General features: G+C 38.3%; 1 protein-coding gene across 1 annotated transcript in view; it reads left to right on the top strand.

Annotated features, from left to right (window-relative positions):
• Positions 1–5,950: 5,950 nt before the first annotated feature.
• LOC145089039 (protein translocase subunit SECA2, chloroplastic-like) overlaps positions 5,951–26,582 on the top strand; it is a 40,687-nt gene continuing 20,055 nt past the window's right edge. The window contains exons 1-3 of the mRNA XM_079027538.1: positions 5,951–6,002; positions 6,352–6,641; positions 6,736–6,791. Coding sequence (XP_078883664.1) covers positions 5,951–6,002; positions 6,352–6,641; positions 6,736–6,791 — 398 coding nt within the window. The remainder of the gene's footprint in view (positions 6,003–6,351; positions 6,642–6,735; positions 6,792–26,582) is intronic.

Raw genomic sequence — 26,582 nt, 5'->3', positions numbered from 1 at the left:
TGCCCAGATCTATGAATTGGATGCACTGAGACCGACTAGAAGAGACTGTATAGTAGTGGCATGCAGGAGACTTGGCGAGTCCACACCATGACTCGGCGAGTCCAAGGCAATCTTCTTGCCTCAAGAGCAAACTCAACGAGTTGTTCATACAACTCCTTGAGTCACAGCCTGAATGTGTTCATATGATGAATGAGGACTAGACATGTTGTTCATACAACTCAACGAGTTTTTCATACAACCTGACGAGTCGGATGAAGATAGATTCGACGTTGACCCGAAAGAAGAACTCGTTGAGTTGTTGCCAAACTCGACGAGTTGAAGCGAGTAGAGGATTAGAAAAGGTGTTAGGGATTCGGCGAGCTGGCGGCCCTACTCGGCGAGTCCGGTCAACTGAAAGTAGACTTTGACTAGGAGTAAATTAGTCATTTTACCCTGAGAACAATTATCAGTATCTTATTTAGTGTCTATGGAATTTGTAGCCGAGGGGTTCCGGAGCAGCAGTAAGCCAACTTCAGATTTAGCGTCTCAGCAGCCAACATTGCGAGGTGAGTTTCCTTTCAGTAGGAATGGGTCTACGGCTACAATGTCGGCCCATTTAGTTAGCAGTACTTCCAGACCTTGGTCCGATGTAGTAGCTTAGTGTGCTTGATGTCTTTCTGATTGAAGCATGTCTTTATATTATGTGCTCCGAAATTCGCTCCGATGCAGTATGCCTTATATATGTCTATGCTAGTAGTTATGTTATGTCATGCTATGTTCGGTTAGTTTCCAGACTTCGGTCCGATGCAGAGGGCACGACCCTGGTTAGTTTCGAAATTTGATCCGATGCAGTTTCCGGACTTTGATCTGATGCAGATGACAAGGCCATGGTTAGTTCCGGTCTTCGGTCTGATGCAGAGGGCAAGGCCCTGGTTAGTTATGGACTTCGGTCCGATGCAGTTTCCAGACTTCGGTCCGATGCAGTAGGCAAGGCCAAGTAGTTGTTTTATATGATATTGCATGGTATGTGGTAGAATGGGGGAGCTCACTAAGCTTTGTGCTTACAGTTTCAGTTTTTGGTTTCAGGTACTTCCACAAGTAATGGGAAGAGCTCCGGATGATGGCATGACACACACCACAGCTTCAGTTTATCCTAGGAGTTTTTATACGAATGTTTATATATGTTTTGACATTAGGTGATTTGATACGTTCACTTTTACATTTGAGACATGTGATTCGTGGTTTTATTATATGATGATTAACTTATGGTTTTAGTAATGTTTAAAACAAAAAAAATTTGGGTTGTTTTTTTGGGATGTTTCAAAATACGACTAATTATTTATTATTTTATTATTTGTTAATCAGTATGTGTTATTCAAGTGTATATTGTATATGTATAATATGGTAAAAATGTGAAGAAAAGGAATGCAGAATTGGCAAATGGAAGTAGGAAAGGAATGGATGGTTGGGATACACATGGTACTAAGGAGATTGGGACTACACAAGTGACAATGGGGAGGGGTAATGTTATACTTCCCCAGGATAAAAGGAGGAAGAATAGTGAAAGGGTCATCAAGAAAAAAGTTGGCAACCTAAGTTATAAAAAAGAATGGAGAGGGGAACACTTTAGAAAAACATATCAAATTAATGTAGTTTTTGCATGGGAAGTGCATGGGATGTGTCCTTTATTATATAGGCTTTTGTATGTAATGCTTTGTACTAAAATTTATAGTAAAAACATGTTAGGATGTTTGTTTTTCAAGATTCTATATCGAAATTGTAATGTAATGCTTTGCACTTACTTTGCTTATTACTATATTCTCTTGTGGCATCCGATATCCTGTGTCACTACAAGAAAAAGACCCTTTTACGACACGCAAAACACGACGCTCTTTGATTTATGTTACGCATTAGAGAGCGACATTAAAAAAGTGTCATATCTTCAAAAATTTTAAGGATTTAGGTCATGCATTACTGAGTGCCCTTAAATTAGTGTCTCATGTAAAAATATTAAAAACACGGAGGGCACCTATAATAAAAAGGGCGTCCTCTACAATGTCACTTTATAATTTTAATAAACGCGCGTTTCTGGGACTCCTTGATAGGTAAGGGGGAAACTAAATCCCCCAAAATTTTGAACACCCGCTTCCTCTTCCTCTCTGCTCTCTACACCCGCCAAAATCGATTTCATTCTCTCCCTTCTTTCTCTCTGCAAACCCCTTCCTCTCCGATCGACTTTCACTTCCTTCTATGTGCAAACCCTAATCAAACATAACACATTTGAAATAGTAATATCTTCTTTCACAAAATAGAAGATTGATCGAAGAATGATTTTCTTTTGATGAATCGGACATCACCAACAACAATAGCTTCCATCACAATTTGTGTTTGCTTTCAGACTCCACCGTTACAACATCGCACCACAACACCAGCCCTGAGCCACCACCACACTGCCTTCGCAACAGCCCAGAACCACCACTATACCACCACTGTTGCCTATTTCATCTGCGTAGTAGGCCTATTTCAAAGGTAATTCTTCCTTTTTCAACCATAGTTACCTGTTTCATGTCCCATTGGTCCTTCTTTTTCGAAGATTTTTTGTGACTTTTTACCCTCTCTCATATATTTTCATGGAATTGTTAATATTTTATGATATAAGTACCTGATTTTTTTTATGCACACTAGGTGTTTGACTAAATGTTTGAACCAAAAGGGGATTGTCCAAAGATTAATGAACAAGGTTCAAAGCAACCTGCCACAGTGACAACCTCACAGGTAAATAAAAATTTATGTATTCCTATTAGATTCAATTTACTATTATTATACATACACATGAGTAGTAATCAGCCAATTGTGTTTTGATAATGATAAAAAAATCAATTTAGTGTTTAGGAGTTGGAATTTAATTTATGTAATAGGAATTGAATCTCATTTACTTACAATTTCTAAACTGATTTGATTCCCTTTACTATCTCAATATGAGAATCCAGTAATACGGTCACAACTGTGATCTGTTACTGTAGAGTTGCTAACTATTTAAGCCAATCACATTGATGGATATATTATATTTTGATTAAGTAAATAGATATTGTTTACAAGCGACATCCTAGTCCAATAAAAGAAATGCTTGAACCTTTATTACACATTTTTGCTTTTGTTGGCCTTGACCTTGATGTGTCATCATCCAAATCACTTGCTGACTCACTTGACTGGGCTATGGTTAGTTTGACTTTCCAATTTCATTCACTGATCATTATAAAAGTCTCTAACTAATTTTTTATTAAATTTTATCTTATAAAAAAATAAAAAATAAAAAGCAGGGTGATGATCCATACTTCAATAAATTGATCTGTATCCTAGCAACTAGATGTATGACACAGGTTGGTATTCTACTATTCTTAAATCATAATTGGCTTAATCTTATTTTTTTTAAATAAAGAGAACAAAATAAACTAATTTCCACTTAAGGTTGTTTACTTCTGTAGTGGGGATCTTAGCCCCCCGAAGTTTCACCATTACGGGCTTGTTGCACCTCTTTATTACTTTATACACATTTCACCTCACCAATTAGAAGATATGCAGGTAATTATTATAAAATTCAAAATATATAATTATTTCTTGTTTTGAGTCTGATTTTTTTTAAATTATAAAATTGGTTGCAACAAATGTGATAGTACACGGATTGCTTGCTGCATCTTTAGGGATATACAAACTGCAAAATAAATAACAGAGGTTGGTACCCTGAACTGTTATTTTTCAGGGTCTGGTGCCAGGTGGAGATAGTAAGGTAAATTTCTAGATAGATTGGTGACAGTAATATCAAGTTCGAGACATTAATATCAAATTCACTCACATTTATATAACTTTGAAAGGTAAATTAGTCATGAACTTAAGCTTCATTTCAATATCAAATTTATATAATTCAGTGGAGTTGACAGAAGAAGGAATAGCTCTAGCTGAGATGGCTCTAGAAACAAAAGATCTATGGGACGAGAATGACCCTTGGGCTAGGTAACTTTATATTTTTATTTCCATATGTTATTGTTTGGACTCTTATCATTAGTATAATGTAGATTTGTCATGAATGCTTTGAAAGCCAAGGAGTTCTATCACCAAGATGTCCAGTACATTGTTAAAAATGGGAAAGCTCTTATAATAAACGAGGTATTAAAAACATCGTATTTTTATTTTAGGAGAAAAAACTAGTTATATTGCTGTAAATTAATGTTCATTTGAAGTTGACGGGGAGAGTGGAAGAAAAAAGACGATGGTCAGAGGGGATTCACCAAGATGTGGAGGCAAAAGAAGGGTTACCAATCCAGGTATATATTGCGATTGCCTGCCACATCATCATTCTTTTTGACAACTCTTGTTTAAAGCTATTACCTTGTATTCCTCTTGGGCTTTGTAGGCTGATTCAATTGTAGTGGCACAAATCACATACCAATCAATGTTTAAGCTTTATCCAAAGCTTTCAGGGATGACAGGAACTGTAAAAACTGAAGTAAGTATTCACTTTCTATATGGGCTAAAAATATAACAAGTAACAATAACTACTTGTTTTCATCTATTTGTGTGTTATAGCATCCTACTTTCATTGCTTTCTACCATACTAGCATACTCTTTAAAAAAGATATCTTTCATAAGGCACTGTATTTTGAAAACTATACCACTTATGGTTATAGCTGTATACTTTCATTTTTTTTTCTTTTTAGGATGTTGTACTTTAAAAATTCTATCAAATTATAGCCGTGAAAAGTGCTGTTCATTTTGAAAGACATTGCTATTATTGTTTAGATTTTTCAAATCCATTGCTGTAATATGAAAAGGATGAAAGTAGGATTCTATTGTAAACAGATATATGAAAGTACGTTGTTATTTATTTCATTTATCCTCGAACATATTGTTCTCGAGCTGAATCAACTACAGGATATCTTTCTCGACTTATGATGCATTGTCAATATTTACAAGAAAAGGAGTTCTTGAAAATGTTCCAGATGCCTGTTATTGAAGTTCCCACAAATATGGCAAATATTCGTCATGATTTACCTATCCAAGCTTTTGCAGTAAGAAATTATTATTCTGTTCAATAACCATTCTACCCTTTTATCATCTTTAACAGTGCTTCTAATTGTTTTGCAAATAGAATGCTCGTGGTAAATGGGAATATGTTCGTGCAGAAGTTGAAAGCATGTCCAGAGTTGGTCGTCATGTTTTAGTGGGGACCACTAGGTACTACTACTTCAATGAAATTCATTCTTCACTTGTGATTTTGTGGTATTCATTCTGCATCTTTATGCATGCAACCAAGTGTGAAGATATTGTCTTATCTTTATTTATTTATTTATTGGTGCAGTGTCGAGAACTCAGAATATCTGTCTGCTTTGTTGAGGGCTAGCAAGATTCCCCACAATGTCCTCAATGCACGACCAAAGGTTTGTTGTCTACTTTTTGTAGGATTTATCAATGAAAATAGATAGGATTTTGGGTTAACCATGTATGTAACATGGCGACTTGATTATTGTTTTCAGTATGCTGCAAGAGAGGCTCAAACTGTGGCCCAAGCTGGACGAAAATATGCGATCACCATATCTACAAATATGGCTGGAAGGGGCACAGACATTATATTGGGAGGTAACCCCAAGGTGGGTTCGATAATCAATATCTTTCTTGTAGATGGAGTTAATTTTCATTTAATTATTGTAGCTCTCAATCCCAAATTGGCAAATGTCATATTATTATAATGCAAGGCGCACCGAATAATAGGTTAGCGTTATGTTAATATTGTTAATTTCAGATGCTTGCAAAGGACGTTATAGAGGACAACATACATTCACATATGAGTCATGATACTCCTGATGTTGAGGTTGAGGACCCAAATTCACAAAAGGTAATTTCTCAAGTATTATTGTTGTGCCCTCCCTAGCCCCTAGTAATCAGTTATCTTCCGGTTGTGTAAGTGTTATCGAAAATGAAAATTGGACCATCATCATTAGCTTTGCTAGCCAAGACGGCTCTAATGGGTTAGTAATCTATGACTTCATGCAGCTTGATTTGTTTATTATAGCATCCCACTCTCATTTCTTCCTCTTACAACATTCTACTTTCAAAAATCTACCCAGTTATAGAAATTTCATTCAAATACAAAGCAATTCTCACTGCTATATGATTTTAGGTAGTAGGTTTTTTGAGTTATAATGTCCTAATAAGAAAATTTTGGAGTATGGGTAGATTTTTTAAAGTATAAAGTACAATGTCTTGATATGAAAAAAAACTGAGAGTAGGATGTTGGTAATTAGAAATAGGTAGCTATTCTTTCATTTGGCCCTAACGTTAATGTGAATGGTATATGGTTTTGGGTAAATAACGCAGCTAAATACGTGGGCAAAAGTGAGAACAAGAGTTGGACATATGAGAAGGCAAAATCTATAATTTCAGAGTCAATTGAAATGAGCCAGTCAATGGGTTTAGATGAACTGCAAAGGCTTGTGGAAGAACAGGCAGAGATGTACCCTCTTGGTCCTTGCATTGCAATTGCCTATTTATTAGTTCTAAAGGACTGTGAGATTCATTGCTTTCATGAAGGATTGGAAGTCAAACGACTTGGTGGTCTCCATGTCATTGGGACATCTTTGCATGAGTCCCGAAGAATTGATAATCAGGTAACTTTGCATCAGTATTGTGTTTTAAGGTTTTACATAAATTTAGCATATACTTTCAGACTCACTTTTTTAATTTATTTCTTACTTTACAAAGCTTCGTGGCAGAGCAGGAAGGCAAGGAGATCCTGGATCAACACGCTTCATTGTCAGGTAAGTTCTGTTAAATGATTTTTATAAAGTTTAAAGTCAATCCTTTCATCTGGACCAAATTCTTCATGTTAAATTACGTAATAGTCCTTGGAGTAGTTGACATGAACAGTTTTTTTTGTTAGAATGATTCCATATATATGTGCAAGCAAGCACATGCCTTGTGAAAAAGGGAAATCTATTCTAGTCATTCTCTTTAACAAGGCAACCTTAAAGTTGATTTTTTAAACCTGATGTTTAAAACTACATTGAGTGTGAGATAGAAGTTTATGCAGAGAAGGAAAAAGATAGAATTTTTTGAGGATGTTGCTGATGAAAAAGATAAAAGTTCTTTAGGATGCTGCTAATGAAGTTTATGCAGAGAAGGAAAAAGATAGAAGTTGTTGGCACATAGTAAGCTAGATAATGCAATTGTATATAAATGAGTTCATTTTTCTATAACATTTACTCACTATTGGAATAATTATTTGTATTTGACATATTAGTGAAATGAATTATCTTTGTTATTTATGGTATTTTATTTATTATTATGAGATTTCTAATGTATTATTTAATATGAAAAATTAGTAAATCTATAAATAATATTTTTTTTAAACATTTAAAATTATGATACGCAAAAATGTGTGTCGTCTTTATTTATGACATGGCCTTTCTTGACAGGGGCTTCCTTGATACGCATTGCGTGTCATAAACACGCGCGTCGTAAGGTTACGACACGCAAATGCGTGTCGTCTTCCTTTATGACAGGGTCTTCCTTGATACGCATTGCGTGTCATAACCGTGCGTCGTAAATGCGCGTCATAAATGCGCGTCGTAAATGCGCGTCGTCTCTCTTTATGACAGGGCCTTCCTTGACACGCATTTGCGCGTCATCTGAGCGTTTTACGACGCGCAATGAGCGTCGTAAAAGGCCTTTTTTCTAGTAGTGTGTGTTCTTTTTATGCATTAGATGGTCCCTAGTTTCTTGTCCCCCCTAGAATTTTTATATCAACCATGCTACTAAAAATTATTCGTGGACCACAGAACAACTCATGCGTGATATTATATATTTATTAGAGCATATAACTTGCATTATTTGGGGACCATATAACAATTCATGCATTATCACAATTCATACATTATACTATCAAGGAACCCATACAAATGGTGTTACATGACCATCCATAATGGGGCTAAAGTACAATGCCTAGATAGTAAATTTTCAAAAGATCATCATTCCATATACCATTATTACAACATCAAACAACCATATACACTAAGTATCAATTAATACAAATTTAACTTGATTGCCAAATACCTAATCACCCAAAAGAGAATTCCTATATGCACCGTGACCCAAAAACCACCTATACACCATGACCCAACATCCTACATCACCTAGAATACCTTAAAGTACATGACCACAAACAAAAAACAGCCCAGAGCAATCAAAACAAAAGTTTTCAACAAGTTCCTTCTCAACCTTCCACAGAAGCTTGCGCTTCTCAACCTTCTTCTACAGGTCAACAACTTGACCATTCCTAACTAAAAGGTCAAATATCTGAAGTTTCATCTTCCATAGCATATCCTTGTACTGTTTTCCTAATGCTGAGTCAAGCCACTAGAAGAAGTTGCAACTGTCGTTGGATATCTACAAAGGAAACCCACACACCAGAAAAAGGGTTTTACTGTTTATAATTTTGGGTTATTGATATTGCCATATTTAGTTAAAAATATCATACAATATCTTAATACTTATGGATGTTTTTATCTCAAATATTGGACAAAAGGTGCTTAATTGTGTTTACCTATCATTTTCAGCAATAAAGACATGTCTGGGCGAAAAAAGAAGCGTAACTAGTAGTTGGAAGCTTAGAGATTGGATTTTGAAGAAAGAAGGCTCAAATAAGGAAGAACTCGACGAGTTGGTCCCTCAACTCGACTAGTTGGCTAGAAGATTCCCAATACAAGGATGCCTGGCCGTACACGTGTGTTTAAAGAAAAACTTGTCATGTTTGTCAATAAAATTGGACGAGTTAAAGTTAAATTTTGGAATATATATATATATATATATATATATATATATATATATATATATATATATATCATTTATTCCTGAAACCTTAACTAATGGTCAAGGCGTTGGCCGATTTTTGGAGGCCAGAAGGGTTCTTAGAAGCTGTGGTTTTCGAATTTAAAATAGAAGCTTGGATTTGAACAGTTCAAAGGCATAAAACTATTACTTTTCTCTTAAACATTGTTTTGAATCATGTTTATTACATTAGATTTTTATTTAATAGTGTTATTTGTTGAAGTTATGGGATAAACTCCATACTTTTGTTTAGATGTAGAGAATAATTGTTTTCTGTTAATAACTAAGTGTATTGGGTTGCATGAACATCTTCTTGATTGCTTGAATCATATAGTTTTATGAAAACAATACTGTATGCCTAGTAGTAGTGAACATGAACATAGGGTTAACTAGGAAATAAGTAAGTTAATGTGTGAGTATATGTGATGACCAACCTCATATGAGTTAGTTGAACCAACCAATTTGATTAACTAATTACAAGTCTTAGTTGATTCAAATGGAACACTAGTAAACATGTTAGTTTAATCAGCTGATCACTATTTGAATTAACATGTTTGCTAAAGGATTAGTAATAGTGAACATGAACCTAATCACATTAGAAATCGGTAACCAATTATATATTAATCCGTTGCACTTGCCACAAAATCAACAATAGGAATAAGTGAACTGAGTCGAAACAGAAGTCTCTTTTATCTTATTGAATCTAGTTGTATTTTACTTTCCATTAGTTGTTAATTGTTCTTTGTTCAAGTGTTAGTGATTACTTAAGTTTCAAGTCTTGCAAAACTAGAACCCCCCCCCCCCACCCTTTTATTACTTGTTTTATTTATGTAACACTAGTATTTATTTTAATTGTTATTGTTCCCTGTTTTCGATACCCTACTTGCTTGAACTATATTGCTAATCGATAGGTACACTATCTTTCGTGTGTTTGTCTTTATGTCAAAATTAGTAGGATTAAAACTAGTACATATACAAAGTTTATGGTGCCGTTGTCGGGGAACGGTTATAATAGTTAATTTTATTCACTAGTTTTATCAATCCTTTGTGTGAGATTTATATCGCATAGAGTTATTATTTTTCTGTTTTAATTTTCGTATTTAGTTTTTCAGTTTTTGCGTTGAACTCGTTGAGTCCATTACTAAACTCGATGAGTTGGTTGCGTTTTCAGTTTTGTTTTTTTTTTTTCGTTTTACGTGTGTTTTTCTGTTTTATTTTAGGATTTTATAAACCGAGGCTCTAGTTCTACACTAGTGCCACCTGTGGAAGACTTGGAATTGATTATTCGCAAAAAAGAACGGAAAGGCATTCGGAGAATCAAGAGGATTCGAGAAGATACATGACGAGAAGGAAGAAAGTTATGAGTTGGAAACACCCATATTTGAAGAAGACGAGATGGCCAACATTGCAGACATAGCCATGGGCGAATACAAAAGGGGGATGCGTAACGTTACTAGGTCAGGACTTGTGCAGCCCATGATTCCAACAACAACCAACTTTGAACTGAAAGGTCACATACTCGCCGAATTGAAGGACATTCCATGCTATGGGAAGGATCATGAAGACGCATACAAGCACATCGACGACGTCAATGGCATAGCCGACTACTTCAACATTCCTACTATGCCTTGCGATACTGTTCTGCTTAGGATGCTACCAGTCAAATTCAAAGAAGCCGCGAAATATTGGCTAAAATCACTACCTCCAGGATCCATCATGACATGGGCTAAGATGTGCTATGTAACACCCCGAATTCAAAAGACCCATAAAGGACAGAAAAATCTCATAATCAGGAAGAGACTCGTCGAGTTGATAGGATGACTTGACGACTAGGCGCGCGTTTTGACCCGCGGGTTAAGTGACCTACTCGACGAGTCAGGGAACCGACTCAGCGAGTTGTTATGGGTTTGGAAAACCCTAGGTTCGGGATTTGGTACCCTATTTAAGCATCTCGTTCTCTTCTATTGGTCTCTTTCCAACCTCCAAGACTAGAAACCACAGATCTCGAAACCATAATGCTTGTGAGCCACTTTTGAGAGAGTTTTGTGTTCTTGAAGTCAAGACGAAGAAAAGGGAACTTGAAGGCTCAAGGAAAGGCTTGTGGATCCAGAAGTAGCTTCTTAATCTCATCATTTTCTGGTAATCAAGTCTCTAACTTGATCATTGGTTCATTAGAACTATTCTTTTCCCTTTTTATGAAGATTTTGCTCCAAGAATGGTTTCTTATGGGATTTGGACGTCCCCAAGCAAGATCCCTTCATATCTGGAAGTATTTAGGGTGGTTACGGCATAATGGTGGAAGCTTTATGCCATTAGAACTCCCCATGTAAGGTTTAATATGTTGTTATGGCCTTTTGAGCAAAAAGGGTCATCCAAGGATGTAAAGGCAGAGGCTTTGCATGTTATTTCGACCCCAGAAGGTTAGATCTAGGTCCTAGATGTTTTGTGCTCGACTGAAATTGTTTGAATAGAATTAGACATAGAGGGAATCGATGAGTCACTCATAAGACTCAGAGAGTCAGTTCGTTTTCTACCTAAAACCCTTCTGATATCGGGTGTGTGTTAAGTTGGTAGAGGACTCAGCCAGTTGGGTTCATTATAGACTTAAGGATCAGATCACTCGACGAGTTAAAGGAATGAACTCGGCGAGTCTAAGCCAATATCCCTAACTTATGAAGATAGACTCAACGAGTTCAAAGGTAAACTCGGTGAGTCAGTTGAAAAAGGGTCCCGATGTGTTTGAAGGTGAACTCGACGAGATCAAGGAAGACTCGACGAGTAAGATCGATGTCTAGAGTTATGTGTGGATAGTGGGACTTGACGAGTTGGTGGGCCAACTCGGCGAGTTGAGTAAATTCGGAGCGTTAACTTTGACCTTTGACTCTAGCCAAGCTTGAACTGGTTTAACTTTTGAAGGTTTTTCGTTTAATTGTTATTTTGGGTATTAATAATTTGGGGAGCCATAGGATCAGCAATTCATGAGTTGTCGGTTAGCAGTCGAAGTTGTTCAGCTAGTCTTCAGTAGTGCAAGGTGAGTCTCCTCACTGTTTGTATGGGTCTAAGGCACCAATGTCGACCCATTATGTTTATGTATCGTAAGAAGAACTGAGGGTTAGCCCTAGGCACTTATAGGATATTTTCTAGGTACGATAGGATCCGGACCGAGGTCCAATGTTGGTACGATAGGATCCGTACCGAGGTCTGATGTCGGGGTAAGCCCAAAGTATGTTTATATGGTAGTATACTATGGACTAGGTTCCGATGTCGAATGAGGCCCGAGGAAGGTTTATAAGTGTATGTTAGACTATACTTGTTGTCTTTGTGATACTTGTATGTGCCTGGTAGGGAGGTGAGTGTGGGTGAGGTCCCGTATCTCATCACTAGCTGAGTATGGATGGGGTTCCATATCTGAATAATAGCAGAGTAGGGGCGAGGCCCATGATAGGAGAGAAGTGAGTGTGGGTAGGGACTCGTATCTCACTAACAGCAGGAGTGTGGACGGGGTTCCATAACTTATCAGTAGCAGACCAGAGGAGGGGCCCAAGATAGGTGAGGCCTTGGTATAGGATTGCAATAAGAATGTTTTCTTTATGCACTAGTATGTTATTTGACTGCATGTATATGTATAGCGGTCAAGGCCCTAAGATAGGCGGAGACTAAGAGAGATGGATTTGTATACCGAGCGGCTCTCGATGCCAGGCGGGGCCTGATGTCGGGCGTGGCCCGATACCGGGCAAGGCCCAATGCAGCGGGCAGGGCGCAATACATAGTTATGTGTATGTGGTTATGCGTATGTGGTATATGGTAGGTTGGGGAACTCACTAAGCTTCATGCTTACAGTTTTCAGTTTTGGTTTCAGGTACTTCCGGTAGTAGAGGGAAGATCTCGGGATAATCACATGGCAAACACCAAGAAGTTTTAGCCTGGGATGTTTTTACTTTGATAATTAGAACATGTTTTGAAATGTTACTCTAATCTGATATATTTATCTGTAGTTATTGTTGAAATGATTGGGTACTTATGGTTTTATTAATGTTTTAAGAAGAAATTTTTGGTCATGATTTTTGGAACGTTACAAGTTGGTATCAATGCCTTGGTTTGAGGGATTCGGGCACGCTCTCGGGTGTGACTGAACTCAAACTGAGGATGCGGTAAGAAAATTTTCAAAAGAAAATTGTTTTATAAAAGAACTTTGAAAAGAGAAAGGATTTTGAAAAAAGGAAAAAAAGGACTTTGGAAAAAGAAAAGGGTGTGGTGCATGCAATCAGCCGAGCTCAAGTAAGTTCTCCATACAAGTTTATGTTATGATATAATTATGTGATCAACATGCTAGTTTAGGGCTAAGGATCTAGGAAGGAGGCCTTATATGCCTCTTATATGAGTTTATTGACTTGCATGTTAGTACCAGTTATACAGTGGTAGGATAGCCTGATTAGGTTATGCCTGATTATATGAATGTGATTGCATGCTTATGTTATGGTTAGATTTTCCTTTTGTCTAAATGCTACTTGCTTTGTGTTTTGAGGGACTCTGAGTGATGGCAGTTAGCCATTAGGTGAATACGCCAAGTCAAATCTGATCAGGGTTGAATAATCTGAGAGTGCTGGATTTGACCCGATTACGCAGGTCTTGTTTGAGTCCAACCGTTGTAGGGACGATTCCTTTACTTGAAGGATATCTGAGCCTCATCACATGTGATGGTATTCAAGTAATGGCTAATTGGCATTATGAGGATACCTTCAATAGTTGAGGATTGGGTTTGGGTTGGAGTTTTCCCTAGGTTAAGCCTAGGTTGAGTTTAGTGCTGCGAGAAATAGTGTTACTGAAAGGAATCTAGTAAAGTCAAGGAAACTCTTGAGGAATGTACGACTAGATGTGAAAGGTATTATGGGCCTGTACTATTGAGAGTAGAGGATTCGTGCTCGATTCAAGAGGGGACGAGAAAAAACCAAGGAACTTGTAGTGCGTGTGGAATCCCTCGGTAGTGATGTGTATTTTGATGGTTGCTATGATATGTTTTCATCATGGTGACGTTGTGTGAAGGACCAATGATGGATCAGGTGCCGGAGAGGGATCAGGCTCGGGTTTAGGAACCGAGCAGCATGAGGAGCGGATGAAGGAATTTGGATCAGTTGAGATTACACGTAGTATTCTAGACCAGACTCTTATGATCTTTGGTACGGTCAAGGAGGGCATAACGGAGATTTTGGATGAGCGGCTGGGAGCCTTCCGCACTGAGATGATGACAATGATAGGAGTGGGTACATTGACATTCCGAGAGTTTAGAGATTGCGCAGCTCCAGATTATCATGGGGCTAGGGACCCTGTTGCTAGAAGCAGATGGTTGGCTGATGTCGCGGACGCCTTTCGTTCTAGCCGGAGTCCCGAGGAGGACAAGGTCAGACTAGCCTCCTGTCTTTTGAAGGACAGAGTGTGTGATTGGTGGGAGGAGGTTGGACATGCTATGATGGATGATGACACGTTGGACGCGATAACATGGATTGATTCCTCATCCAGGTTCAATGCCGAGTTTGCACCAGTGATTGAGGTGCAGCAGTTATCACGAGAGTTCCAGGACTTGCGGCAGACTACAGAGACTATGACGGAGATCACCGCCATGTTCAGGAAGAGAGCCCTTCTAGTTCCACAGTATGTGGCAGACGAGGAGATGTAGAAGGCTTGGTACCACGAGATGTTGAGGAGCATTATGGATCAGTTTGTGAGTCGGTCCAGCTGCAAGACACAGGAAGATATGATCGCTCGAGCCATGGAAAGAGAAATTTATCTAGAGACAGAAAAGAAGAGGAAGCTAGCAGAGGTTCAGGTATCTATGGGTTCGGGCAAGAGGCTCTAGACATCAGATTCTATATTAAGAATTCCTTAGGACCGGGGCCGTTGCGGCAAGTGCGGAAGACACACAAGGGTGCATGTAGGAGCGGCAGTGCGGGTGATTCAGGTTCCTTCAAGTGTGGCCGTATTGCTCATTTTAGTAGAGATTGTACTGCTACCACCGCCCAGGGATTATACCTGATATGTTTCAATTGCAGTTAGAGGGGCCACAAGAAGGCCCAATGTCTGAGTTTTCTTTCAGCGGGATAAGTGATAACACCTTCCCCTGCAACCTTGAGGATCACCGATGGATGTCAGGGCCGGTCAGAGGCGCCTGTGGCGAGGAGTAGGGCGTATCAGTTGGTTTCATATGAGGCGTCAACAGCCCGATGTGTCAGGTGCGTATCTTTCATTTCTTTGTTAACTTCGGTTACGATATTATTGTTATGGTTATGCATCAGTATTGGTAATGGTATTTATGTATTTGGTGGCCTGCTTGTGTTAGAGTTATATGCCATCTGCATACCTTGGATTCTAGAATGATAATTAGAGATCACTCCCTTTAGAGCAGGTCAATCAGGATGCAGTAACTGTAGCATGCATGTGTGAGACTCTGGTGTATCTCGCTAGTTTTCAGGGGAGGTATTTTATGGGAATAGTTCAATTAGATCACCAGCAGTGGTAGCGTGGATTTTCAGCAGGGTGACCAAAGGATGACGGGGAAAATTAGGAAATTCTTCTAAGTTGTGACCTGTGAGGAGCAAGCTGAATCAAAGTAGGGGAGAGCTGTGACAACCTACAAATTTTTATCTTATAAGTCTAACCAATCAACCAAAAGTTAGACTTAATTCCATTGCCTTATATCCTTGTTAAGGATCATTCTAATGAGTTCTAATCCTAGTACACTTAAGGATTGAGTGTTAGGAAGTATTGGCTTGAGATCAGAAGGTTGCACCCGAACCAGTGAACACACCACTTGTGGTTCACGGCCATGAACTCACTTCTAGCCGTGATCTATCCCCATATATATAAGATCACTTCACTTTTCTTCATTTCTATCCCCCTTGGATGAAAACTCTTTCAAACTCTCTCAAGTATCATAGTTCAAGAGCACCATCTTTCACTCTTAAGCACCTCTTTCCTTTGATACTTCATAAAAGCTTACTAGGATCTTCAAACATTCACCAAAACACCTAGATCTTCAAGTGTTCTTCACTTTTGGGCCATGAAACATTCAAGATTTGGTGGTCATGAACTCCCAAGGGATCCCGAATCGTAAGTATTTCATCATTTACCTTGTTATGCTTGAAAGACTACTAGAACCAAGCCTTGATTTGTCATGTTTCATCACCATCATCATGAGCTTGAAGTGTTCACAGCCGTGAACCCTTCATAGGGCCGTGAACCCTTCATGAGTTCATACATGGCCATGAACACAACATGTGTTCTATGGCCGTGAACACTTTCCTTTGGCCGTAAACTCCCTTGAGTCAATCACATATGATTGTAACACTTCCTTGCAAGTGTTTCCTAGTCCCTAAGGTTGTTACCTTGCATGTTGGTTGTTTTAAACACTAATTACATTCCTATATATGCCATTATATGTCATTTAGGAGTAGTTCGTGTCACGGGAATTCACTCGTGGAACTTCTCATCCTTACACGAATCTTCATTTGAATCACCCACATAAGGTGAGTTCATACCCATATAATCAATATTTTAAATGTTTTTAAATGCTTTTAAGGGGGGGGGTGGAATACAAGTTGAACACAATGATAATTATGTAAATGTTATTTGTGATAACCATCATGTTAAAGGATTTCTTATGCTTTTATAAGTGATCGAAACCATTTCAAAAACTCTTTTTAAGTTATGTTACTTTATTGTTTATAAAACACCATTTTTAAAGTACAAGCATAAATCCGTAGATAATCGAGTCTTTTCTACATATCAGATACAGTTCAAAACAAACATACTAGTAAACTATAATAGGTATAGTTTAAGGGTTCATAACATACTAGAACGAGAAACAGAAAGAACATACTATATAGAGAAATAGGGAGAAACATACAATAACAAGAACAGAAAGGAACATACGATAAGAAGAACAAGATAACATTTATGTGAGACTACTTCACGGCTTAGCAATATACTTATTAGGCCGTGTTTTGTAACCATAGTCTCTTAGAGGGAGAACGGACATTGTGTTTATAGATCTATACGAGACTAACAAGCCCCAACCCGACTGTTCACTACAGTTTGGTCGGAAGGCTAAGGGGTGACAAATGCCACATCAGTTTCAACGCTAGTAGGTCGTCATTGTTGAAACCTTGTCGAACAGTATGTTTATAACCACATCATAATCTTATCCTTAAATAACAAACTGGTTTTTAAGGTAGTTAGTGATTTAGTAATTATTGATACAATATTACTGAATACTTTGATTTTCCCATTACATTCATATAGTGATATTCGCACATAAAAGGTAATCCAAACTATTTTCTAGTAAAGATAGTCTTACACATGGGAAAATTTACAAAAGACAAACAGTATTGTCGATTCTTAGTACATTCAATAAAAAGGGGGCCTATAATGCTAATCCTATAACTCCTCGGTAGATATATTAGGGATATATATTAATCGGGTCCGGCATACAGTAGGATGACTGCTTTCGGCTTCATTTCATATTCCTTGTTTAGTTGTGGGCTTAGAGAAGATGCACACAGTCTATTATCTATTCACTCTTAGCTATATATATATATATATATATATATATATATATATATATATATATATATATATATTGTTTACACCAAGTAGTCATAAGGAGTACCAGGTATGGGTCAGGTCGTAGTATACCAATTCAATACACCATTTTCTAGTACAAAAACGTACTTTTCAGATAAAACATTTAGTAGGATAAACTAGAAACTTATCAGTAAAAGGGTTTAATCTATTTTATTAAACTAGTATACTCAAAAGACGTTTAATGGTTAATTTTATATCCGATAGACAGTTGGATGTGTGCTTTCCACCTTACTTCCTGTTCCTTTTTTGGTTGTGGGCTTAGGGCAGATTCACCCATTTAACTGTCCGTTCGATAATAGATTATGTATAGCTTGTATAAACCAAGTGATTATAGAAGGAACTATTGTGGTTACCATTTTTACTAAAGGTCATATATGATTTTCTTAAAGAGTGTTTTCATCAAATATAAAGAACTGTTACAGTTAACTCCATAAGCACTAAATGAATATGCTAGGGTTATATACGGTGAAGATCTAACAAACAATGGGATGTGTGACTTTCGCCTCATTCCTTATTCCTTTTTTGGTTGTGGGCTTAGGCTAGATTCACACATTCGATTTGGTACTCATAGAAGGAATTGTAGAGTCATTTTTACTTTCATTCATCACATCAGAAGATATAGGATTTTTCTGAAGGAACAGGAGAACGTTTCTAAAAGAACTTACAACTTACTTTTCATCACTTAAATACTCATGAACTCACCACCTTAAATGCTGATCTACTCTTTCAAAATAACTTGTATTCTTAGGAAACTAGCAGACAGGTATGCGCGTTGGGATTCAGAAGATGGAGCATAGTAGCTTCATGTCTTGTTTTATTATTTACTTTTGGAGTCTAACTTTTGTGAATCACATACTTTGTAAACACTTTCATATTAATGTAGTGGTTGTTTGTTACATTGATTACAATGATGCGTGTGTTGTGATACTAAACATGACATCCTCTGCCCCGAACGTTTCTGTCGTTCCGGATTAGGGGTGTGACAGATTGGTATCAGAGCATTGCCTATAGTGAACTAAGCATGTCAACCTATAATAGATATATAACTATAAATACAATGGGGCCGAAGTGCTCTAAAAAATAATAAATTTTTAAAAATATAAAAATACTTTATAAAAGTATAAATACATGCTTATACATATATACATACTAGAACAAGTATCACAAGAAGAATAAAACATAAGTATTTAAAGGTTGAACACTGCGGTCAAACTTGGACAATTATGTAATCATATATGGGATAAATATAGCCTGATCAACTATATTAATTTGAGAGGTGAGCGACATGTGTTTGGGAGTGATGTGGCGTTCAAACAATCTAAAAACTTACCAAACTCTATTCAAGGGATTTCTAGATCAGAACATAAAGTTAAAATACTATGGGAGTATTTTATGATACTACAACACCACAACAAGTTTAATACATACCACGTTCGTTACATTAAAATACTATAGGAGTATTTTAGACACTATAAATAACTTATGTGAGAACTTAAGAGACCCTTCTAGTAGGTCTATGATTCTGGAGTGTATACTTTCAAGGTTTTATATAATTGATATTTTATAGACTTAGAATTTGTGATCTATGCTTCACTTCCTGTTCCTTGTTTGGTTGTGGTTTTGGAGTAGGATAACTTATTTCAACCTCTATTTAATCTTATGTTATATACAACTTGTATATATTGCACAATTATAGGAGGACCCGGTAAGGATCACCCCATAATGTTACACTTAATATCATAGATTATTTAGACACTTCCATTCTCTTATGACAAACCAGTCCATCATAGCAGTCAGTAGAGGAGTCAAGGAGAAACAAAAAGAGATTCAATAGGAGTTTTACAAGGAAGGATCAGCCGAAGAAAGTAAAATGTTCCATGCGTCACACTAATAAATAATTACCTAAATTAACTTAGTGAGCTAGTGGATACACTACTCACACTATGTGTTAGAATTATCTCTTTTCATGTAGCCGGTATCAGTTATTCAATTCACATAGATTCATTCGAGGATAGCCACTTCGGATTCATAATGTTTATTTTATATAGACTCCCTATATGAATTGTTTCCAGAACCCTATGAAAGTTAGAACTAGATACGTTCAAAAGTAGGATAACATTGTCATTCAGCTTTCGGCTTATAACCTCTACTATAGACTTATGTTCATCTCATCTTTGTATTCTTTTAGCAAGATGCCTCCTCGTAGATCAAACAGCCGCACTACTCCGATAACTCTAGTTAAATTTCCGTTAGCTTCTCCACAGTTCGATCCTGCTGCTCTCCAAGCAGCGATAGCCGCCACAGTATAAGCTGCTGTAACTCACATCAACAAAAGTGGTACCAACGGAACCGGTAGCGGTACCCACTTAACATACCCCGAAGTTACCCACGGAAACCCATAAGAGTATTCGTACAAGGACTTCATGAACTACAAACGCAAGTCCTTTAATGGTAATGGAGGAGTCGTTGCTCTGATGTGATGGTTCGAGAAAACAGATTCGGTCTTTGCAATCTGTTTGTTCCCAGAAGGGAGCAAAGTTAAGTTTGCAATCTGTTTGTAGGAATACTACCCAAGAGGCAAAGTACAAAAGCCGGAACAAAAACTATGGGAGCATACTATGGTCGGCTCAGACATAGTGACCTACACTGACAGTTTTAGCGACCTGGCAGCACTATGCCCATGGATGGTTACCTCGGAGATAAGAAGATAGAAAGGTACATATGGGGTTTATTTACCCCGATTCAAGGAGATGTACTGTCATCGAACCCAACTACATTCGATAGCGCCAAATACATGGCCTAGAGACTCATTGATCATGGAGTCCACCATGGCGTGGTGGTCCCCATTCCCAAGCCATCAAAGAGAGGGGACTATAAATGAAAGTCAGGGAAAAAGAGGAAAGAGCGAACAACACAGGAAACCCCACAGGAGAAACAAATGAGTACTATATACGCCGCCACACCACCTGCTAGTCGATATGTTGGAACTCCCCCGAAGTGTGATGGGTGTAACTATCACCACACCGAAGTATGTCGGGATATGTAATGCCTGAATTGCCGTAGGAAGGGGCAAACTGCCCGGTTCTGCAGGACATTGGCACAACCAATATCCCAACTCCCAGGAGTAGAAGTAAACCAGGCCATCTATGGTTGTGGTGAGACAGGACACTACAAGAAGGACTGCCCGATAACGAAGAACCTAGTCGCGGATGGGCAAATTCTGATGATCACTGTAGGACAAACTACCCCGGAGTCACCAGCGACCAGCGGTACGTCTTCGAAATAAAAATTGCTTTTAAATTTAATTTATATTTATATAAGATTAAAACTTGGGGAAATATTTAAAAGTAATTATAATAACTCACTCATCTAAACAAGTCACATCATTCGTAAGACAACTAATGATCCGTACAGGTGAGCTATGATTGATTTATACGTACATCAGGGTTGTGCATAGTTAAGATTTGGCAGAATTAGAGTGAGTTATTCCGCCTTAATTCCTGTTCCTTGGGTTGTTATGGATTTCGGGCAGAGCCACTAAGTCGACTGTCTTATTCATTTTAATTATACATAACTTGTATACGTCAGGCGATCATGGACGTACCAAGGAGGATCAAAATAGAGAGTATCGACACTAGTTAACAAAGCACTTCCACTGTTAGTACTCGCTTATCGCGGTACGGTTTGTGGTAGTGGTAATATCAAGGAGAAAACTGAAAGCACTAGAAAGTCTACACAGAGTACATTGTCGAGCACACTCGGGATTGTAGCACCTAGTTGTTGGTATGTATTATGTTATTAAATCATCATCTATTTTTGCATTTTAGCCTTGGACTCGGTGAGTCGAAGGACTGACTCGCCGAGTAGAAGCGGGATGAGGCGCGGGGTTTAACCTGCGGACTCGGCGAGTAGCCGCTGTTTGGACAAAAACCCTAATCCAGGGGTTTGCACCCTATTTAAACGACCTTATGCAGCCTCGTTTCCCCCTTTATGCTCCCAAACACTCCTCATAGCAAACCCTAGCCGTTTTTTTAGAAGATCTAAGGCTTTTTGAGTGATTCTTTTGAGTTTTGACCTCAAGTAAGAAGGAAGAGCATAGAAGGATCAAGAGGGGACTGAAGGATTCGAGTTTGGTTCATCATTTGCAGTCTTTGGAAGGTATAAAGTCTTAACCTTGTTCATTCATTTGTTAGATCCCTCTTTGAGTTGATTTAGGGCTTTTATAAGCCATTTTTGGTGGCCAACCATGTTTGCAAACATGGTTGGGGGTTTGGGCTTCTGAAACATGTCATTTTATCAGTCACAAGTCAGATCTAGGTTGCTTTTGCACCAAGGAAAGCCCCATGCAACAAAAGAACCATTTTAGAGCCTTTTAAGCTCTAATGTCCCATGCATGCATGTAAAGTTTGTAACTTTACGTGCTAGATCGAGTTTAGGGGCCTGAATCTATCATTTGGTTAAGTGTTGTACATCAGAAATCGAAGTTCTTAGTAAGGGATGTGATCGACTCGGCGAGTCCATTCTTGGAGTCGTCGAGTCCAAGGGTTTTGGTCCCATATCAGTGAGGGTCATAAGGACCAGTTGAGTGTGGAAGGGTTTTAGGAGTTCCGGGGAGTGACCCAACGTTCTGGACTAAGCGAAGTGTTCTGGGAATCCATGGTACTCGGCGAGTCCATGAATGGAATCGGCGATTCTAAGACAATCTTCATGGTACTCGGCGAGTCAAGGACAAAACATGTTCATAGGATGAAGAGTAACTCGACGATTTGTTCATAAAACTCGGCGAGTTAGGGCAGGGCATGAGTATCAGTTGATGATGAACTCGACGAGTTGTTCATACAACTCGGCGAGTCGAGTGTGGATTCAGTCGGTGTTCATTTAGAAGGAAAATTCGTCGAGTCATCGCCTAGCTCGACGAGTAGAGACCGGTATGAGGTCTGATGGAAGGGTAGGGACTAAGCGAGTTGGCGAGCCAACTCGGCGAGTCAGGTCAACTGGAAGTTGACTTTGACTTTGACTTGGTAAAGGGGTAAGGGATGTGATCGACTCGGCGATTCCTGGTCTCGGCGAGTCCAAGGGTTTTGGTCCCATATCAGTAAGTGTCATAAGGACCAGTTGAGTTTGGAAGGGTTTTAGGAGTCTTGGGGAGTGACCCAACGTTCTAGACTAACCAAAGTGTTTTTGGAATTCATGGTACTCGGCGAGTGCATGAACGGACTCGGCGAGTCCAAGACAATCTTCATGGTACTCGCCGAGTTGTTCATCAACTCGGCGAGTCAAGGAGAAAACGTGTTCATAGGATGAAGAGTAACTCGAGGATTCGTTCATAAAACTCAGCGAGTTAGGGCAGGATATGAGTATCAGTTGATGATGAACTCGACAAGTTGTTTATACAACTCGGCGAGTCGGGTGTGGATTCAGTCAGTGTTCATTTAGAAGGAAAACTCGTCGAGTCATCGCCTAACTCGACGAGTAGAGACGGGTATGAGGTCTGATGGAAGGGTAAGGACTCGGCGAGTTGGCAGTGGCAGCAGTCAGAGGATTCCAACGCAGTTCAGCAGCTACGAGTTGGGTTACCATCTAGTAGGGGTGGGTCTAAGGCCACAATGTCGGCCCACCATTGAGGAGTATTTAGAAGATAATTGTATTTGTGATAATTTATCTTGGTCTGTTATGCGTTTGGTTATGAGTTATATCTGTATGATATGTTACATGATAGGGATAGTTTCCCTGATAGTGGTCATTAGAACCGAGGGGTAGGTCAGTACCTGAATATGCCTGACTGTATGATTATATCTTGTTATTGTATGTTAATGGTAGGGGGTGGAATAGTCCCCAGTTACCGGTTGGAAGATGTCGGTGACGATTACCGGTTGAAAGATACCAATGATGATTACTGGTTGAATGATACCAATGATGATTACCGGTTGAAAGATACCGATGACGATTACCGGTTGAAATATACCGATGGCATTGTATGGTATGTGGTATGATGGGGGAAATCACTAAGCTTTGTGCTTATGGTTTCAGTTTTTGGTTTCAGGTACCTCTTCATCTAAGGGGAAGGAGTCGGCGGCGTAGCATGGCATCACACACATATGATTCTCCGCACGGTGTTCTCTAGGATTGTACTCTGATATGACACTTGTTCATGGTGGTGAGTTTCAAATATGATACTTGGTTTTGAGATGACATGTTTATACAATATTTTCTAATGAATGTTTTATGAATTAATTAATCAAAAATGAAATTTTTGGGCTTGAATTTTGGGATGTTACAGGGATATAACATCGTATAACAAACATTTCTTTCGAATCGGCATAACTTTTGTTTTTGTAAAGAGTCTGGAGTCCGGTGTCATCATTCGTCAAGGATTGGCGTGTTCCTCACCGTACTAAGTTTATATGTCTCCATCGCCTTGACTGTCAAATTCACGAAACCCTTGTCATTCGTAACAACAACCCAACCTATACCTCAGTATTATCACTTGTCTTCTAAAAACCCTAATTACTCATGCGAGGAGTACCTTGCTCTCCGAAACCTTGCCACCGTATACTCAGCAGACCTTCTCGAACTACCACTCGTCCAACAGATCAAGTTCAAACACAAAGCCGAAGGACGAATATAGTGCACGTATCACTAGTAAGTGTATACGTGAGGGTGGTATATAATTATGATTATGCAGATTTATTATGTGTGTTTCTGCCCTATCTCTTGTTCCTTGATTTGTTGTGGACCTGGGACAGAGTTGCACATCCGACCGTCTTACTAATCTTAATTATATACGACTTGGATACCCGAGATAATGATAGATGGACCAGGTATGACACTTTTCATGAGCATTAGGGAAAAGTTGCCCAGGTCTGTGAGACTACTTCATGGCTTAGCAATATAGTTGTTAGGTCGCATTTTGTAACAAGAGTCCTCTAGAAGGAGACCGGACATTGTGTGTTAGATCTATATGGGAATGACAAGCCCGCATCTCGACCGTTCACTACATATTGGCCGTAAGGCGAAGGGGTGACAATTGTCACATGACTTTCAACGCCAGTAGGTCGTCGTGGTTGAACCCTTCTCAATCAGTACGGTTATAACCACATCACAATCTTAACCTTAATTAACAAACTGGTTTTTAAGGTAGTTAGTAATTCAGTAATTACTTATACAGTATTACTAAACACTTTCATTTCCCATTACATTCATATAGTGATCTTCTCACATAAAAGGAAATGCAAACGATTTTCTAGTAAAGATAGTCTTAGACTTGGGAAAACTTACAAAAGACAAATAGTACAGTCGAGTCTTAGTGCATTCAGTAAAAAGGGGGCCTATAATGCTAATCTTATGACTCCTCGGTAGATACATCAGGGATATATATTAATCGGGTCCGACATACGGTAGGATGAGTGCTTTCGGCTTCATTTATTCCTTGTTTGGTTGTGGGCTTAGAGTAGATGCACCCAGTCTAGTATCTATTCGATCATAGCTATACATATATTTCGTATACACCAAGTAATCATAAGGAGTACCAGGTATGGGTTAGTTCATAGTATACAAATTCAATACACCGTTTTCTAGTACAAAAACAAACTTTTCAGATAGAACATTCAGTAGGCTAAACTAGAAACATATTAGTAAAAAGGTTTAATCCATTTTATTAAACTTGTATAAATCAAAGGACCTTTAGTGGTTAATTCTATAATACCTTAGTTTATACATCAGGGTTATATATAATTAATGACTGAGAGGCAAATGGATGTGTGCTTTCTGCCTTACTTCCTGTTCCTTGTTTGGTTGCGGGCTTTGGGCAGATTCACCCATTTAACTGTCCGCTCGATATTAGATTATATATAGCTTGTATAAACCAAGTGATTATAGAAGGAAATATTGTGGTTACCATTTTTACTAAAGGAAATATATGATTTTCTTAAAGAATGTTTTCATCTAATATAAAGAACTGTTACAATTAACTTCGTACGCACCAAATGAATACGACTGGGTTATATACGGTGAAGATCTAACAAACAATCTGATGTGTGCCTTTCGCCTCATTCCCTGTTCCCTGATTGGGTGTGGGCTTAGGTCAGATTCACACAATCGATTGTCTTTTTACTCTAAATTTTATATAACTTGTATCCATTAAGTACTCATAGAAGGAATTATACAATCATTTTTACTTTCATTCATCACATCAGAAGATATTGGATTTTCTGAAGGAACAGGCGAATTTTTCATAAAGAACTTACAACTTACTTTTCATCACTTAAGTACTTATGAACTCACCAGCTTAAATGCTGATCTAGTCTTTCAAAATAACTTGTATTCTGTGGAAACTTCCAGACAGGTACGTTGTCACACTCAAAAACCGAGAACGGCGAAAACGTTTTGGGGAGGAGGACGTTATGTACAATATCACAACTATACTAGGATGAGAACATATACAACTATACTATGATGAGAACATATAAAACGATACTATGATGAGAAACAATATATTACATATACAAGTATACTTTAACATAAATGTGATCTACTGTATCAGAGCATGCGTTCATTGTCATGGCCCGAGTTGTGACCAGAATCTACTGGAGGGAGAGCGTGAGTTTGCGTATAGATCTATACTGGATTGACTATCCTACACCTTGTTGCTAGCAACAGCGGGACCTGCAGGTCTTCGGGTGCCAAATGTCATCACTTTTTGATGTCTTACATCGTCGTGTTCATAGTCGATAGCATGGTACAATAAATCACATAATACCTTGATATAAATCCGGTTTAAGGTAGTTAGTAAAACAGTAGTTCCTATAATACAACACTACAGTACTACTTTAATTTACCCGTTACATATATTTGGTGATCACTTCACCTAAACATTAATGTACAAACTATATTTTGATAATGATAGTTACACTTGGAGAAATTACACACTCTTACTAGAATCAAACTTACAAAACAGTGGTGCCTTGGTAGAAGGATACTTTTAGTAGAAAATATAGTATTTTCTATGTGACATCCCCTAATTTCTCGGCCAGAAAAGACCGATTTAATTTATGCTTTTTAAAATAAAATCAGAGAAATCTTTTTAA

Source organism: Lactuca serriola, chromosome 2 (assembly GCF_051521515.1).
Source record: "Lactuca serriola cultivar US96UC23 chromosome 2, Lser_US96UC23_V15, whole genome shotgun sequence".
Taxonomy (NCBI): Eukaryota; Viridiplantae; Streptophyta; class Magnoliopsida; order Asterales; family Asteraceae; genus Lactuca; species Lactuca serriola.
This window is presented reverse-complemented; position numbering and strand designations above follow the sequence as displayed.